The sequence below is a fragment of the Lissotriton vulgaris genome, unplaced genomic scaffold (assembly GCF_964263255.1).
Source record: "Lissotriton vulgaris unplaced genomic scaffold, aLisVul1.2 SCAFFOLD_1934, whole genome shotgun sequence".
In the NCBI taxonomy this organism is placed as follows: Eukaryota; Metazoa; Chordata; class Amphibia; order Caudata; family Salamandridae; genus Lissotriton; species Lissotriton vulgaris.
In genome coordinates, this window is record NW_028255570.1 from 424,996 (window position 1) to 444,153 (window position 19,158).

Consider the following 19,158-nt stretch of genomic DNA (forward strand, 5'->3'; position numbering starts at 1 on the left):
ACCTCAGTGCCAGTACTGTTTCCATAAAAACAAGGTAAAGTGGTCTAATTGTGTTACAATTGGCACACGCTTTAGATCCCCCTCCCCCGCAAGTCCCTACTAAATGGTACCCCTGGTACCTAGCACATGGGTACTAAAGAGGGCCCCTTAGGGCTGCAACATGTATTATGCCACTCTAAGGGACCCCTATACAAATTGCATGCATTTTGCTATTGCAGATTGCGTTACATTGTACAAACCATGTGTGAAAACATGACATGGCACACTGACTGTATACCATGCCAAAGTCACTGTATATAATATATGCAAATCATCCCTACAGCTGGCTTTGGAGCCATAAGGAAGGCTGCATAATATTTTATGCAAGGACATATCTGCATGAACAGATATGTCACTGTGATGTCTAGTTCAATTGATAGATATTGTAAGCGACCAAGGAAGCCATCCTAAAGTATGTACTGGGCACTGGACATTACTCGTTACCCAACTACATCATGGCTTCACTGAGATCTATTGTTTTTAGTATCAAACACCATGTCTTAATAAATCTTAACTTAAACCAGTATTAGATTTATTATGACAAGCACCCAGAGGGCCCCTTAGAGATGCCCCCTGAGCTCTACTAGTCTTCTAGTGTGCTGGCTGACTACTATTGTCCAGCTTGCCACCGCAGACTAGTTTCTGAACCCCTGTAGGTTCGAGCCAGCGCTCTCTGGGGTCAAAAAACATATTTGCTCCGGCGAAGTTGCTATCACCTTTTCCAGCAGGATGGCTAGTGAATCTGCATACAAAGGTCAGAGGCTTCAAAGCCTTTGCCGCCTTTGATGTGCAACCCCGGAGTTCATCCTGACCTGGATAATACCATCCTTTGGCTGATGGCTATTGGGTAACGGGGCTGGCGGGAAATTAGATATGCAGTAGTTGTGCTGCATCTCCAGGCTAGTTATACCCCTAAGGTGGGCTACCTGATGTTATCCATTAAAGAAAGGTTCCATCATCTTATTTTTGGTGGAATTAGGAACTCTGGGACAGGTTTATGTCCACTCCCCACATAAAGTAGTCATATAGAGGATGTAGTGACACCAGAGGCAAGTAGCCCATTGGCTACTACTATTCACTCTCCTTAACGAATGTATGTAGATATTCGCATACCATTACTTATGCTTTTAGTGCGATGTTTTTACTTAGCATAAACCATTACTTCGCAAGCTTTAACTGCGCATGCATTTATAACACAAATGGTTATAAATGTACTATGGTTTATGCTAATTAAAAACATCGCACTAAAATCATGCTTACACTACACTACCTTACACTATTTAAACACCACTACACTACTCTAATACACTACCCCCTACACGACCTTCCCCCTGCCTGGACCCTACACTCTAACAATACACTTCACGACTCTTCCCCCCTCTCCTCCCCCACTACCCTAAAACACTACAGAAACACCACTACACTAAATCCTAAAACACTTCCCTAAACTACACTAACATCACATCACTAACCTAAAACACTCCCCCAGCACAACCCTGCCTCTACTCCAAGCCGGTCCCTACACTAAAACACTACCCTACCCTACACCACACAAACACCACACCACTGCACTAAACCCTAAAACACTCCCCCTCCCCCAGCACAACCCTGCCCCTACCCCCAAGCCGGTCCCTACACTAAAACACTACCCTGTACAACCTCCACAATACTACCTTAAAACTCTACCCCCAGCACAATCCTGCCCCTACCCTCAGTCCTGTCCCTACTCCCAAACACTACCCTGCAACCCCCCCCCCGAATCTACCCTAAACCAAAATACACTACTCTACACTACAAAAACACAACTACACTACCCTAAAATCAAAAATACTACTCCCTGCACGACCCTCCCCCTGCCCTTAACCCGTAAATACTACATAGCCCTTCTTACCTCTCTCTCCTCGGTTCCTCTCTTCTCCTTCAGCTGTGGTTCCTCTACTCTGGGCTTCCAGCGTCAGTAGTGCACTTCATTGTGTGGAAACGGAAGCACGTCAGTTTCCACACACCGATCTTGATAGCCTTTGCTTCGCAAGCGTTACAATGCATGCGATGTTACAACTTGCGTAGTAAAGACTACACGTTGAAACATCGCATGCGTTGCAACACTTGTGAAGTAATGGTACACGGCCTAACATCCGCGTACTAATGGCTGTTTACCCCCTTAACTCCCTTAAATTTTGTATTTAGGTGGCCCCCTGACCGTAGCAACTCAGATTTGTCTGGCAAGACGTGAACTGTGGCACATCACTTTTGCGCAAAACCTTGCCTGCTGCTATCCAGACAATCGCAAAAAACGACTTGCCAAGAAGCGGAACAGTCTCCCCAAACCCTTGGAGGTCTGCACAGCACTTCATAGACCCAGTAAAATCTCCCTTGAAGTGGAGGAGCCACAGTGCACCAGTACCCATGGTACCAGAGACAGTTGCAAGCACCCAGGCAAGCACTTCCGCTGCCAAAACGTGCTTGCGTGTCGAGGGATTTCGAGAGGGACTAGCTTCACACAGAGTGGACTTGCTGTATTTCTTTTACCTTTTCTGCAGGTACACCAAGAATCGGGAGAGCCTCTAACTTATAGACTCGCCGGACAAAACACTTCTGCACCCGAGATACCCAAGACTGGTCTCAACTTGCATCCTTTTTCTTACTGGTACTCTTCCCATTGACTTTAGTGTGTAGGGTTCGAGCCTACCACCGCGTACAGCACCTCTGCACCTGAGCAATCTAGGGCAGGTAAACTTGAACTGCTGGTGCTTTCTTAGACCTTGGGCCCTACTTACCTTAAGTCCAGAAGAACAGTTCTGCAAGGCATCTAGAAGTGTAACTATTCAGTGAATGTTTCTCCCATTGGATATTACTGCGTTCGAGGCTTCTGCCTCAAATATGACAGTCATGATTTTCTACTGTTTTACCTGTAAAAATCCAAAACGTTTAAAGTACTTACCCAATTCAGAATATCTTGGCATCTGAAATTGTACAAAAAATATTTTTCTAAATTGGTCTCTAGTTTCTTCTCGAGTGTGTAATTTATTGACTGTGTGTACAACAAATGTTTAACACTACCCTTTGATAAGCTTTAACTGCTCGCCCACACTGCCACAAAGAGCATTTGGGATTATTAATTTAAGCCCTGTAAGCCAGTATGGGTCGACTGGCCTTTCTTTATAGTGTTCCTCATTTTGGTGCACTACATAAAAAGCCAGCTTCCTACATTCACATTATCGAACATTCCTCATCTTTTATGATGAATACTTTTGACTGCAAGTTCCTGAACTTCACTCTACCCAGAGACCAGATGAGATCCAGAAACTCAAATTCTCCTGCACCGCTGGCTCCGTACTGGCCCAGAAGTGACTGAGTGGAGCCTCCTGTAAGCACCACATCGGCACGCTTTTATTTCCTTTGAAGGGTGGGGTATGTTCTGGCAGGTATCATGCAGACCAGCAGGGGCACCAGTTTTCTGCCCCTTCTCTGCAGCACCCTCCAAGACACTTAAGTTTGCCTTTAACGGCTCGCACCAATACTGTGGGGAGAAGAATCATGTTTGGTAGGTGTCACAGGTCATTCAGCATGGTAATGCCCTACCGTTTGTTTGCTCGCCACATCTTGTACCCTTCCAACGTCCAAACTACTTTGAGGAGCAGCTCCTTTCTGCTGCATGAGGTGTGAGTATTCTCCAAAGGTGCTGTAGAGAAAGTTCTTGCTTAGCAAACATTAGTAGTTACTCGCTATATCCTAGTGCCGAAAAAAGGAAGGAGCCCACCGGGCTATATTGGAACTATGAACTCCAAATACTTTCCTGTAGAAGGATAGATTCTAAATGATTAAGTAGGCCCAGATCTTGGCCGCTGTGGACCTAGGAGGCTGAATGTTATTCTCGGACCTGCAGGATGCATATTTTCATAAACCCTTATACAGTCCTACAGGGATTATATGGGGTTTAAAGTCAGACCGGAGCATTTCCAGTTTGCAGTGGTCCTCTTTGCCTCACCACTGACTTTTGGGTGTTCACGAAAGTAATGGTGGTGGTTGCAGCAAACCTTCGGAGGTCCGAAGTATCCATTTTCTCCTATCTTGACAACTGGCTTTTGAACGCGGGCTCACAAAAGTCAGAGCACTCCAGAGGACTGTGAACCACTTGACATCGTTCAAGGAGAAGAACAGGAACTCTAAGAGGTAGATAAGGTCCAACCAGAAAAGTGGTAGCGTGGGCGAGCAGTTCAGCATATCAGAGGGTAGTGCTAAGCATTTATTGCGCACACAAAGGCATTAAGTGAGAGACCCCCTCACTAAAGAAATCCAACACCAATTTCTAAAAATAACTCTTACTTTTATATGCATTTAGATACCAAGATCATTGGAATTAGGTAAATACTTTTTGAGTTGTGTATTTTTATAGTTGTCAATAGTTGACCGAAATTTTTGGGAGCAGTAATGTTATCCTATGGGAGACAAACATGTACTGCTTTCGGCACTTAACCCATTACGGGTCTAACCTTCTGGACTTAAGGTGAGTATGGGGCAAGGTCCAAGGCAGCACCAACAAGTCACCTCGGACGGCACTGGGGTGACCAGGTGCAGATGTGCTTTTTAGCCTCGAGTGCCCAATGTTATCCTTTGGGGAGGAAAACAGGTCTGCATTTGAGCACTTCACTGCGACTTACGGGACCAATCTCCTGTACTTAAGGTGAGTATGGGGGCAAGGTCACTCCAATAGGTCACATTGGGAGGCTCTGGAGCTACTGTGTCTGGTGTCCTTTTCACTTTAATGGGTAACGGTCCGGTGCACAGAGGCTGGGGCTGGTAGACCAGTCAGGCTGCACAATCAAGGAGACTTAGGTCTCACGATGCTTGGGGACACCTTTGGTCCTCTTCTCCTCTGGTTAGGGTGGCCGGGTGCAGAGTTGTTCTGAGGAGTCGAGTTTTCAGCACCAGAGACACTCGCCGTAGAGTGGGCGTACAGAAAGATGCTGTAGGTGGCGTCCGTGAGTCCACTGTGGGCAAACACAAGGTCAGCTCTGTCTCAGGAGGGTTGGGGGAACCACGTTGGCTCACTTCACCATGGCCTAGGGGCCAAGGGTGCAGTGGTGCTTTCTGGTCTCGTTTGTGGGAGTTCCTGGGTCTTTGTTGAAAGCAGGCAGTCCTCCCAAGCTTTTGGAGGCACGGCAGCTGCAGCACCTCTCTGTCCACCTCTCTGTCCACCTCTCTGTCCACCTCTCTGTCCACCTCTCTGTCCACCTCTCTGTCCACCTCTCTGTCCACCTCTCTGTCCACCTCTCTCTCTCCACCTCTCTCTCTCCACCTCTCTCTCTCCACCTCTCTCTCTCCACCTCTCTCTCTCCACCTCTCTCTCTCCACCTCTCTCTCTCCACCTCTCTCTCTCCACCTCTCTCTCTCCCCCTCTCGCTCCCCCTCTCGCTCTCTCCCCCATCTCACCCTGCATGTGTGTGCCCGGGCTGAGACAGCTTCAGGGCACACACACACACACACACAGAGCCGCACCAGAACACTTCATAGGTCTTTAAAAGACCATATGCATGTTAATGAGGCTGTGTTGTATTTCACCTTTTAGCGCCGCAGCTTCACTATGGCTGGCCCCCACAGAGCAGCAGAGTCTCCGAGTTACACTGGTAGATGTCTGCAAGGTCCGCGGGCCGCCAGGGAAGGCTTGCCGCGCTGTTGGCGGCCCGCAGGATGTACTTTGAGTACCCGTGCTGTAGGAGGTGTAAAACGCCTCCCTCCAGAGCACGCATTGTGTGTGATGATCTGAGACCGTGGACTCTCACCCCTTGTGGCCAGAAACTGGTCAGTGGTGGCAGGTTGGACTGGACCAGTCAGCCAGTAAACTAGAGGGATGATATGTTTCAGGGGGTAGGTCTTGGATACACTCTGGGTACATGTATTAAGAAATCCATCTCTGTTTGGGTTTAATAATAAGATGTGTTTGATACCGAACACCGTATGTTTCAGTGAAGGCATAATGTAGCTGGGTGACTCGTTTTGACCAGTGCCCAGTACATACCTTAAGGTGGCTTCCCTGCTCACTTGCAATATTCAGTTATAGAACTATACATCACAGGGGCATATCTGATCATGCAGATATTTCCTCACTTAAAATATATTGCACCCTGCCTTAGGGCTTAAAGGCTTGGTGTAAGGGTGATTTGAATATATTAGATGCAGTGACTTTGACATGACTCGTGGTTTGCACTATGTCGTGCAGCGTGCAATAGCAGTCTGAGTGGAATTTGTCTGGATCTTTTAGGGTGACATAAGATATGCTACAACCCTTTGGGACCCTCTTTAACACTCATGCCCTAGGTACCTGGGTACCATTTACTAGGAACTTACTGGGGCTCTAAAGTCCTTAGCCAATTGTAGCACAATTAGACATCACCTGGCTTTGGGGATGGAGCACTGGCACTGAGGTTTGGTTAGCAGGCCTTACTTCACTGTCAGAGTTGAATCTGCATCTAATAGCTAAAAAAGGGGCAAAAAGTGCAGGGACAACTGCAACAAAAGCCCAGTTTCCTACAGCATACACATGAGGTATGACTAAGTTTTCTTCACCAAACCAGTGTAGCTGCAAATATATAAGGAGAAAGAGGTAATGAGAGCAAATCCAAGGTTCATTCTAAAGGTGGAATCACAGTTCTGTAGTAGGGGATCTCTGTGTATAGTCATAATCTAGTGAATAGTCCCGCTCATGTGCGGGGACCCCGGAGCAATCAAAAATAATCTCTTAAGCGGTCTTCTTTGCAGTACTGCATAGACAATTAAGAGAACATTAAAGGCAAATAATGCAGCCTATACATGCAAGGCTACACTGTCCAGTACTTCAACTAGAAATGCAAGGATATTCCAATAATATCCCATTTTAGACCTGTCTGACAGGTTTAACCATGGAACCCACCCCCCCCTCCCCTCCTTCTCCTTCTCTCTTCTTGGAATGAGAGAGAGGAAGGACAGGACGGAGAAGCCCCCATAGGCTGCCATTATGTGGCTTAAAAAGGGATACCATGCCTTTAAGGAAACTTACCAGAACTCTCCTGGTATCCCATAATGCACTTTTTTTCAAATCAGAAGGGAAGGATCACTTGTCCTGCATAACCAGGGTATGCAGGTTGGTGTGGGGTGTCTCCCAAGTAAAAGACCCTCATGCACGTGTAGTAAAGGTTCTCGTAGCGGTATATGTTGTCTCCCCACTTTTAATAAACACGTGTGTGCATAATCATAGGGTCAGTATATTTTGCACCCTCCGCCAGGAGGTTTTTACCCTTGGTTAAAAACAGTAGTGATCCTGGATAGTGAGTGATAAGTGCCCAGGGTGGGTTAGTTAAAATACCAGAACGGCTAGACTGAAACTTTAATTAGTCTGGGTTCAGGTAGATTCAATTTGAAATCTTATGTGCTGCTATAGAACGATTGAGAATTCAAGCGCACTTTAATGTGAGATTAAAAATAGGTCGACATGTTTCAGCCCTATGCGCCTATGTAGGTCAGTGGGCTTTCTTCGGGACCAGTGCAAGGTAGTGAATATGGTGAGAAAATAGAAGAAAAAAGGTTATTGACCTGTTTCTTCAGTTGTAGGAAGGTCTCATTGTACCTGTAAAATAAACATTATGTACAATAAAAACAAGGGGAGGGGGAAGGGGAAGACACACATTTAGGTAGACACACATTAGGTAGTAACACTCTAGTAAATACCACGAGCACACTTAATATGGAAAAAGGGAGCAACACTAGCCTTTCTAGGAAGTGTGGCTCAGGACGATATCTGCACAGCAACCACATGGTCTTCAATACACGCTTTCACAGTACCCTACTATGTGAATGTTATGTTACCAATATTTGTTTCACGCAGAGTCCAAGAGTATCCCGGCACATGCCCAGTGGGGTAAGGACAGGAAACCGAAAAGCAGGCTAATTAAAAAGGAAGATCTTCAGTCTCTTCCTAAAGTCTTTGGATCCTGAAGGCCACATAATCCTGTGGGAGTTGGTTCCAGGCCACAGCAGCCATATACAAGAGGGAGCTGCCTTCTACCCTTTTTTTGACAGAACCTAGGAATGCCCAAGCTGCAAGGTGGCACAAGTGTAACAAAGAGTACCAAAACATGTATTGTCAAACGCACACTCCAGAGAACCCAGCTTCTCCAAAGGACAGGATACCGCTATATAATCAATGCAGATCCTACTTTCCAACACACAGCATGTGATTCCAGAAAAGATTTGAGTTGCAAAACTAAATGCTTACTTACCGGGAGGAAAGGTTTTGCAGCTTGAAGAATTTTTAGGTTTCACATGCAACCCACCCACCGCCACCAATGAAGACCTATTTAGAAAGAAATAAAAGGGAAATCTTAGCAGAAGCAGAGGAAACAAACATCCAAGTTACTAAGGTTGTTCTCCAGATTTTGGAAGAGATGGCGCTCACTCTGCAGTGGTGTCTGTTCAAACACAATTGGTCCAGCGGTAGGCCCCACTCTCCCTTCCCCTTCCAGAAATGAGTCGTAACAGATGCTTCTCTGCTAGATTGGGGAGGTCATCTGGAAGAGGTGGAGATCTGGGAGCTCTGATATGGAACCGGTCTTTTCGGCGGAGACCAATCTGTTAGTCACAGGCAATTTGTCTGGCATTTAAGGCATTATTGCTGTCAATTAAAGGTAGACTGTTGATGGTTCTCTTTATGATGAAAGCCTTTCTCCCACCCTCAGAGAGGATGATGCAGAAGCTCTGGCAACACTGCTGTGTGGTACTGCAACATACAGGGCATGGTAAAGTTGTGGACCCCTCCCCCGTAGGTTCTGTGAATGTCAGGTGTCATGGTGGAAGATCTTGGCTGCTGACACCCACTGGATAATGGATGGCTGCTACACTTGGCGGTTGTCAGGGTATCTTGCGCAAATGAGAACCTAGGCTTGATCTTTTCACCACTGCCAAGAATGTACAATAGCTGAACTTTTTCGAGTTGGAGTTTCCAAGGCAACTCTCTCTGACTTCTTCTGTCCAGAGTGGAGCTAAGGACTCCTATATTCCTTCCTACTGCCTCTCCTTTCCAGAGTTCTGAATATCAAAGCAACCAGTCCCAAGTTATCCTATTGACAATGACATGCGCAGCGAGAGTGGTATCCGGAACATCTGTCCTCCAATCAGGCTAAAATTGCTGCTCCCACAGTCTGAAACTCTCACAAGCCAACCCATCCAAATATGTTTGTTTTTTGTTACCGTTAATATCTTAAAAACTACTGAACAGATTTACACCAAATCACAAACGGCACAATCTGCGAACAAAGATTTAGCTTCCTGGTAAACTTGGTGTAATTTTGTTTAGCAGTATTTGCTGTAGCCTGTCTTCAAGAAGTCTATTGGAAAAAGTACAAGGATTTTGCGTTTGGTAACACCGCCCCCCTCCCCCGTCTTCCCCCCCCGTGGGGTCTTTGTAGGTGCTGCAGCCTTTGACAAGTGTGTAAAAGGGCTAATGCAGCTTTAATACTACCCAGGTCCATTCCTGGGCACTGTAAGTGCAGTGCTGCCATTAAGAGTATATTGTGCTGGGAGGTCGTCATCACGAACTCCACAGCACCATGTTGGCTACACTGAAGACTGACAAGTTTGGTATCAAATTTCTCAGCACATTAAATACACACTGATGCCAGTGTCGGATTTAATGTAAAATGCACGACAGAGGAAATATTTAGGGGCACCCTGAACCTTCCTTCGGTCCCGAAACTACAGAAGATCAAGAAGAAAGAAGACCTGCAGGGCAGCTGCTAACAAGAGGACGACACCAACTGACTTGGCCTTAGCCCTACCGGCCTGTCGACCCTCGAACCTGCTCCTGTTAAACCCGGCGTCTCCTGTGGTCAGCAACCTCGAAAACCCCGGAGGAACGGACTGCCTTGCTCATCCAAAGACTGGGACTCCCACGAGCAGTGGTTCTGCTCAAAGATCTACAACCCCTGATGCCAGCCAGGAACTGCAAATCCAGAACACTCTGCACCTGTCGAACCTGGCCTGTGCCTGAGTGGAGAAAGACCACAAGGACGTCCCCCAGCGACTGTGACCCAGAATCCAGCACCCAAGGACCTTCCTTAATGCTCCTGACGACGCCTGCAGCCTCGCAACAAGGGACTCATCCAACCGCGACCAGCTGAGGGTAAGATTTCCCGACACCAAAAGACCCCACGGCCCCCTGTGCCCAACTCCTGGGTGTCTACCTAACCTACAGCTTCCCAACTTAATCTCTCGAAGTGGTGGTCGCACCTGAAGAATCTCCGTCCAGAGCTTGCAGCCTTTGTTAATCGTACAGCTTTCCTATTTAAGTACATTGGGCGCCCGACGTCCCAAAAGCACCCTGCACCCAGCCCCCAGAGTGCCACTGGAAGTGCAGCATCTTTTCTATCCTACTTCCCCACTTGCCCTGTGTAAGTGACCAGGAGCTCCGCTCCCACAGCCGCGTGGCCTGCCTGCTATCAGCCACCAACCCAAGGCCCCCTACCTGCCGTAGGCTAACATTGGGCCTACTCTCTCTGTACCCGGCTGCCCCTGTGCCACTGAGGGTGTAACTACTGTACCTACCTGAACCTGGGAGACCCTTTAGTCTATCCCCAGAACCTTAACTCTGCCAGTCGAGTACTTACCTGAAAGCCGATAACCTATATTTTCTCCTTAGGGTAACATGACTGGTTTTCACTTGGAAATTCTTAAGTGTTAGTTTTGAAACTTTGAAATATTCACTAACAATCACTGGATCAACGAAAACGAAATTACTCGCCTGTTACCAGGAGAGATCCCAGTACTGGATCTTTGTGCCCAACACTGACCTTAGAAAGTACTTACAACTGTGATTGTCAGATAACTTGATTTTCCTCCATAGAATAACATTGCCTGTTTTTTGCCAGAAATTCTTCTAAGTGTCGATTTTTGAAACCTACAAATATTCCTTAAAAATCGCCTGTGTAACAAACTATTTCTTTCAACTGTTCACATGAGATGCACCAGGGCTGAATCCAGGATCCAGCCCGGAGTAAGAAAAACCTATGCAAAGTAATTGATATTGCATTTACTTAAAATTCCTATTGAGCTCAATGTTATTATTGTGTTGAGATTGTGTTGCATATTGCAACAACTGTATCTATTGCATTGAAAAGTCTGTTGCTATTTGAAAGTTTTCAACACTCCTCGTACAAAGAAGCAGGCCTGGTTGGCCCTAGGTGAATGCAAGAACATCAGCCCAGGGCCCCCAGGTCGGATCGGGTTTTAAGTGTTTATACGCAGATGCCAATGGTGAAATGAGGACCTAAAAAAGTATTCAACTGTAGCACCTCATTCTGAGAAAGTATTTTTATAACTACTTGTGGTTCTAAAATGAAACAACAATATATTTTTACATAACAAAACAATTGGCCTAGAGTTCAGTTCTTGTGTGTGAGACTATTTGCTGACTGAATGTATACAACAGTTCTGTAGTAGGGGATCTCTGTGTATAGTCATAATCTAGTGAATAATCCCGCCCATGTGCGTGGACCCCGGAGCAATCAAAAATCTCTTAAGTCGTCAAAAATTGCAGACCTGCACAGACACTTAAGAGAGAATTTAAAGACCGATAATGCAGCCTATATCCACAGGCTACACTGTCCAGTACTTCAACTAGAAATTCCACCTAAAACCGACAAACAGCACAGCTTGTCCAGTGTTTTCCACAGAGAAAATCCTTCCCCTACCAGCAAACGCCTCTGGAATGATAGAGAAAGTAGTGGACAGACAAGCCCCATAGGCTGCCATTATGTGGCTCAGAACAGGATACTGTGCCTTTAAGAGAACCTTCCAGAACTCTCTCAGTATCCCAGAATGCAAAACGGGTCCCTTTTACTTTCAGTTCTTTTTTCCGGCTCCTGCAAGTAGGACCCTGGAGCATTGAGCTCTCCCTTTCTATGGTTTCTTTACAGATTTTTTCACTTTTCAAGTGTTTGAGTGCTTTCATTTAAAGTACTTTGGTGCTTTCTTCCTTGTGTGTGTCTTTGAGCACTCTTTTATTTGTCACAATGCCTGCTTTGTTTGACAAATACCCAGAGTGTTCGAGGAAGAAGGCCAAGTCGGACCCACATGAGGTATGCATCATCTGCCTTCCCTCATCTCATGTCCCGGAGGAGTGTGACATTTGCCAGTCCTTCTCCAGCAGGACCCTGAGAGAGAGGATGAAGATCAGGCTCCAAGGCCTGGAAGATAGACTGAAGGCACAAGGTGGGTCTGGGCATACTTCATCTGCCCATGCTGAGGCCTCTCCAGGGGCAGGAAGACCAGCAAACGTCTATGTTCTCCGCGTGCGTCGATGGCCCCGACGACTGCGTCGAGAGGGATGACAGCAGTCTGTTCCCCGTCTCCCCAGGGCTTTGGGTCGAGGCGACGTTGACGTTCGGCGTCGAGGGAACTTACTAGACCGCCGTCGAGATCGCCGTTGACGATATCTTCGTTGTCGTCGAGTCATCGACGTAGAGAGGCGGGTCGGCGCTCGACGTCGAGGCGACACCTCCGTTCGCCGTCGTCGTCGAGGGGATCCTTGACGTCGAAGTCTCGCAGGCGTTCGCCGTTGAGACGGAGGCGCTCGCTGTCGAGACGGAGGCGGCGCTCGCTGTCGAGACGGAGGCGGCGCTCGCTGTCGAGACGGAGGCGGCGCTCGCTGTCGAGACGGAGGCGGCGCTCGCTGTCGAGACGGAGGCGGCGCTCGCTGTCGAGAGAACGACGGTCACTGTCGAGGCGACGTTCTTCGACGCCAAAGAAGCGCAGAAGGAGTTCTGGCGCCAGGAGTTCCTCTGGGTCCATTGGGACGCGCCGATGTGCGCCGATAGGCTCTGCCTCACCATCGCCTCCACCTAAGAAGAAAAAGGAGTCACAGGGCTTTATGTACTCCGAGGTATATACACCTCCTAAGCTAGAGGCTCAACAACTGGTGGCCAACCTGCCTTTCTCGGGGGAAACCCTGTTTGGCAAGCATGCGGACGACGAGATGGGCCGCATGAAGCAGAGGCTGAGACCCTGACGGCCGTCTGGTTGGAGAAGCCCAAGGAGAAGACCTACTGCCGTTCCAGAGACGGTTCGGGGCGCAGAGCAGAGGGCGAGGACAGGCTTCGGGACAGCAGCAACAGCAGCAGCAGTTCCGGAGGCCCTTCCAGAAGGGCAGAGGCGGCCAGCAGTCCGCAGCGGCGAACAAAGGCCATGCCGGGTCTAGGCCCTGAGCGGTTACTTCCCTGCATCCGTTACCCACCCCGGTGGGGGAAAGCGTTACATTTTTTCTGGCAGAGTTGAGAAAAATTACTCCGGACAAGTGGGTGCTGAATATTGTTTGCAATGGATACAGTCTTCGGTTCACCCGCCCTCCTCCAGCAATTCCACCGGTCTGCTTGCAGTTTCGACTGTGTGAGCTCCAGGCGGAGGCAGATACCCTGTTAAGGAAAAGGGCGATAGACGACGTACCTCTGTCTCAAAGGGGAAGAGGTCTGTACTCGCGGTTCTTTCTGGTTAACAAGAAGGACAAGAACGAGTTCAGGCCCATTCTGGATTTGCGACAAGCAAACAAGTGGATTCACAGAGAAATTTTGCATGCTGTCGTTGCATCAGATTTATCCTTAGCTGAGGGGTTCCCTTCCACAAGGACATTCCCACGCAGACTATCGTGACGGATGCGTCTCTCCACGGCTGGGGGGGCACACTCCGGAGACTTACAGATACAAGGAACGTTGTCCCCGATGGAGTCCACGTATCACATCAACTTCCTGGAACTCAGAGCTGCTCACTTGGCGCTGAAGGCCTTTCATCCGTCCTTCCAGACCAACTCTCTGCTTGTACAGACGGACAATACGACCACAATGTATTACCTCAACAAGCAGGGGGGCTCGTGATCACGCACTCTGTCTCAGGAGGCGCAGGCGATCTGGCGCTGGCTTCTGGCCAGAGGACTGACTATAAAGTCTACCCATCTACCAGGTCTGCAGAATGTTCAGGCGGACGCACTGAGCAGACTGATTCAGGAAAACCACGAATGGGTCGTAAACGACGAAGTACGAGGAGAAGTCTTCGCAAGGTGGGGGACTCCAGACGTAGATCTGTTCGCCACCGCCGAAAACAGCAAATGCCAAGGCTTCGCCTCCAGGTACTACCAGCAAAGGACGCTTGGGAATGCGCTATGGATCAACTGGTCTAACAACTTTCTGTACGCTTTCCCCTGATTCCGGCGGTGCTTATCAAGCTGTCCCAGTCCAGGGCGCGGATGATCCTGATTGCCCCGGAATGGCCCAGCAAGTGATGGTTCACAGACCTGCTTCACCTGTCTCTCCTTCCTCACATACGGCTGCAGTGCCGGTCGTACCTTCTCACGAAGTTCGGGGGCAGATGGTGCACCCCAACCTCTCGTCTTTGAGTTTGGCGGCATGGCTCCTGAGAGAGTGCAATATGGCCATTTGAATCTACCAGAAGATTGTATGGACATATTGAAGGAGGCTAAGCGACCTTCCACTAGGACTTCCTATGCTTACAAGTGGAAGAGATTCTGCATCTGGTGCAAGTCCAAGAACTATGATCCAACGACATGTAAGAAAGATGTCATCCTTCCGTATCTTCTACATTTGGGGCAGTCTGGCTTTAATTTCCATTCCATTAAGGTTCATCTCGCTGCGCTTACTGCCTACAGGAAATGCCCTTCACGACTTCCTCCTTCCGGATCTCTGTGATCAAGGATTTTTTGGAAGGCTTGAAGAAAGTGTTCCCTCCTGTCCGGCTTCCTTCGCCTTCATGGGAATTGAATGTGGTGCTGTCCAGATTGATGAAGGAGCCTTTTGAACCTATTCATAAGGCTTTATTGCAGCACCTGTCCTGGAAGGCGGCATTCCTCGTGGCCATCACATCGGCCCGTAGGGTGAGGGGAAATTCAGGCGTTGCGTTGCCAAGAACCTTATACTGTATTTCATGCTGCTAAGGTTGTTATGCGTACTCGCCCTAAATTTCTTCCAAAGGTCATCTCTGATTTCCATGTTAACCAGACCATAACTTTGCCTACGTTTTTTCAGAATCCTTCGTCTCCAGCGGAAAGGTCTCTGCATTCCCTGGATGTTAGGAGGGTGTTGAAATTTTATCTGGATAAAACCAAAGATATTCGTAGGTCAGACCAATTGTTTATCAACTATGGATCAGTCAGGACCGGTCTTGCTACCTCAAAACAGTCCATCTCTAGGTGGATTGTGGCCTGTATACAATTGTGTTACCAGAAGGCTAATAAGACCTTGGGGGGTAAACCTAAGGCTCATTCCACCAGGGGCAAAGCTGCTACGACTGCTTTGCTATGTAATGTTCCGATTGCAGAGATCTGCAAGGCGGCCACTTGGAAGTCGGTCCATACCTTTGCTAAGCATTACTGTCTGGACACTGATGCCAGGACAGACGCTCAGATTGGGCAGGCTTCGCTGCGAAATCTGTTCCCACAGTAGTGGTGTTATTTCTCTTCTCTCCACCGCCGCTTTGGTGTGGGGATGGGCTTGCCATTCTGTTCACTAGATTATGACTATACACAGAGATCCCCTACTACAGAAGGAGTCGTTTCTGTCCTTTAACTCCAGTTCTGTAGTAGGGGTATCTCTGTTAGTCATAAGCGCCCGCCCTCCTCCCCGGTGGAGAAAGATATTCATGTAAGGAATGCTACAGATCTGGCGTGTTACGCCTTCAAAAAGAACTGAAAGTAAAAGGGACCTGCTGTGCATTCTGGGATACTGAGAATTCTGGAAGGTTCTCTTAAAGGCACAGTATCCTGTTCTGAGCCACATAATGGCAGCCTATGGGGCTTGTGTGTCCACTACTTTCTCAATCATTCCAGAGGCTTTTGCTGGTAGGGGAAGGATTTTCTCTGTGGAAAACACTGAACAGGCTGTGCTGTTTGTGGGTTTTTGGTGGAATTTCTAGTTGAAGTACTGGACAGTGTAGCCTGTGGATATAGGCTGCATTATCTGTCTTTAAATTCTCTCTTCAGTGTCTGTGCAGGTCTGAAATTATTGACGATTTAATAGATTATTTTTGATTACTCCGGGGTCCACTCCCATGGGCGGGACTATTCACTAGATTATGACTATAACCGAGAAACCCCTACTACAGAACTGAAGTTACAGGACATAAACTATTCCATCCTTTACACTGTCCTCTGATACTGCCTTACTGCTCGACCAAGCTACCACTTTAGTGAGTAAGGTAATATCTAACTTTAACCTCTGCCAAACCTCTGGGGACTGTGGACTCTGTGCACATTGCACCTTACTTTGATGCAGTATATACAGAGCCACTTTCTTACACCCTCCTGTACTGAGAATACTGAAAAAAATATTCTATATATAGTCTAAAGTAATTGAGATAAGGTAACGTGATGAGTGGTGTTACATGTCTTGCCATCTAAGGTTACAGCCTTGCAGAAAATACTGTAATGGCCACAACTACTACTCTGACTGAATCACAGTAATTTATTGAGCCACAAAAGCTTTTCTTTTGTTTTTTCTTCACACTAAAATGCGGTACTTTTTCTAAAATTCCCTCAAGGAGCAACACCACAAAGGAAGGATTACTCTTATCCATCTTCACTTACTAAGACCAAGCCTCGTGACCTGCTTCTGGAGACCTTTAGAAAGCAGCAGGAAGAACTGCAATCCTTGCTTGCTTTTGATGGAAGTGTTGTGGCAGAGGCCGTTGATGAGGTAATCAAGGACTTTCTTGCAAAGTATTAAATTCACATTCACCAAAAGCTACACAAAACTATATTGCATTTATGTTTTGTTATGGATTTATAATCTTTTATTTGGTTTACACAGTAAATGACTTACCATTGTTAGCACTATTGTAGTCCCATTCTTTACTACATATGAAGTTTCAAGGAGGCTCTCTGACATTTGCAAATTCAGTATAAGGTGTCTGAACCAACACAGTTTTTTTGCAGCATAAATCTTTTCCGGATTCACTATGCTGTGCATTATTCCGCCATCTAGTGGTTGGGTTCGTAATTGTGGTATTTATTTCGTTTTTTTTCCCGTTGCGTGGTGGGCATCAACATACCACCATTTGGTGTCCTTCGGTGACGTCGACGTGCCTCTTCCGGAAGCTACCACCTTTGGTCGCCATCTCCAGATTCTTCTTTCTGCCGTTGGGTCTGGATCAAGATGGAAGGAGTCCAGAACTTTGGAGAGAAGAATCCACAAAAAATATCAGGAAAAGCAAGAAAGCAACTTTATCGACACACCGGCCTTCGAGGCGGTGAACCGGGGCGCAGAGGAGAGGAAAAACACCAAAGCTTCGACGTCCTACAAAGAATGCGCATACAGGGGGCTCCCTGGGCGCTGTAATGGACAAGACACCATTCAAGTTGTGCGACAATTGCCACCACAAGTACGCACAGAAGAATCCGCATCCGAACTGTAACCATTGCCTGCCGTTCAACCACCAAACCGAAGATTGCAAAGCGTGCTCGGCGTTCTCCCCGAAAACTTAAGGGAGAGGCAGAGAATGGCGAATTGTAACATCCAGGGTCAAGGACAACCGTCACTTCAAGACCTGGGCCTCTCCAGCGACGAAGAGGACAACGTCGCTGAAGGCGAGGACAACGCGCACGTTCAAGTAGTCTACATGGAAGAGAACTCCGAAGGAGGTAAGGAAAACGGCGACCCCTTAACAGTCGGTCAATCCAGGAAAGAGTGACTAAGTCCTCAAACAACCTCGGCGTAGAAACATTCAACGACCGCAAGTGCGTCCAAGGGCAAACAGTCCGTCGGTTCCTTTGACAAGGACACCCAGACGGGGAAAACCCTTGATAAGACAAAGTCGTCGAAGAGCAGTCACAAAAGACTCCTATAAGTCGAAAAAAGAAGGGGTGAAACAAACTTAAACGTCGACAAGCTCCAAGAGAAAGCCAGAATTTTAACGCCGAAGCACAAGCGTCCGAGCTAGAAAAGAAAGACTAAAAGCCGAAATGGCAAGTATCTTGCAACACAAGAAGGATTTCAACAAAACCATGAACACATTCTAAATTCCACTGAAAACTTCGACACACCCCGAAAAATACGATGAGGAACTAGATGCCTACAACACCAGAACCGGCTGAGGAAGAGTAGGAGGAAGAAGAGTACTACTTCAATGCCAAGGGAGAAGAAGAGGACCAAACCTATCTCGGTTCAGCACCCCCGGAGACACTAGACCTGCAGTGGCAAGATCTCGACGCAGACTCGCCAGAAGGGGTAGACTCCTACCCTTCGAGGACATCACTACCCAATGACATTGGTGTGTACAATCCGGTGATAAAAAAGGCGGCATACACCTATGGAGTGCAGCTAGAGGAGGAAAAACCACAATCCTGTTTTCTCCTAGAGACCTTGCTGCCCACACAGACAAGGAGTCAATTCCTTTCCATGCTACCAAGTGTGCTGGACCAGGGAAAGGGAGCCTTTAAAGAACCTGCTACATGCAAGGCTGTAACAGCAACGGGTGAGAAGTAATACAAACACTCCTTCAAGGACCCTATGTACATCAGGGGTTCAGTGCCTGCTGACTCTGATGGCTTCCACAGCCAGGAAAAGAGCTAATGTACTCACTATCGCGCTTTATAAATTATCTTTTCATTCATTTCATTTCAACGTGGGGCCACCGCCAGACAAAGAACAAGAGAATGGATCTCACGGGACGAAAGATTGAACGAAGCGCCGCAATTCAGTGGCGCAAAGCAAATTCAAATGCATTGACCAATAGACATGCAGATCAGCACTAAGAAGAAGTAGGTGAACTGCTGAAACATCTGTCAGATAACTTCCAGAGAAGGGCAAGCCACTTGGTTGAAGTAGGAAAAAAACATGGCAAATACATGTTGAATATCAGCCCTAGATGCTGCTGAGACATCAAGCAGGCAAATGATTGGGGTGACGGAGAGAAGACACACCTGGCTAAGAATCTCAGGGTTCAAACCAGAGGTACAGAGCAACATTTTAAACACCCCGTTTAATGGTGAACAACTATTCGGAACAGCTGTGGAAAATAAATTAAACCAGTTAAAAGAAAATGAAACTGCAAGGTCCAAGGGGGCACTACAATTCAGAGGTATGCATAGGG

At 47.5% G+C, this 19,158-nt stretch overlaps 1 protein-coding gene across 1 annotated transcript in view; it reads left to right on the forward strand.

Moving 5' to 3' along the window:
- Positions 1–19,158, forward strand: part of KIF11 (kinesin family member 11) — a 298,525-nt gene that overhangs the window by 255,785 nt on the left and 23,582 nt on the right. The window contains exon 21 of the mRNA XM_086951983.1: positions 16,609–16,763. Within this exon, the coding sequence (XP_086808109.1) occupies positions 16,609–16,763 (155 nt within the window). The remainder of the gene's footprint in view (positions 1–16,608; positions 16,764–19,158) is intronic.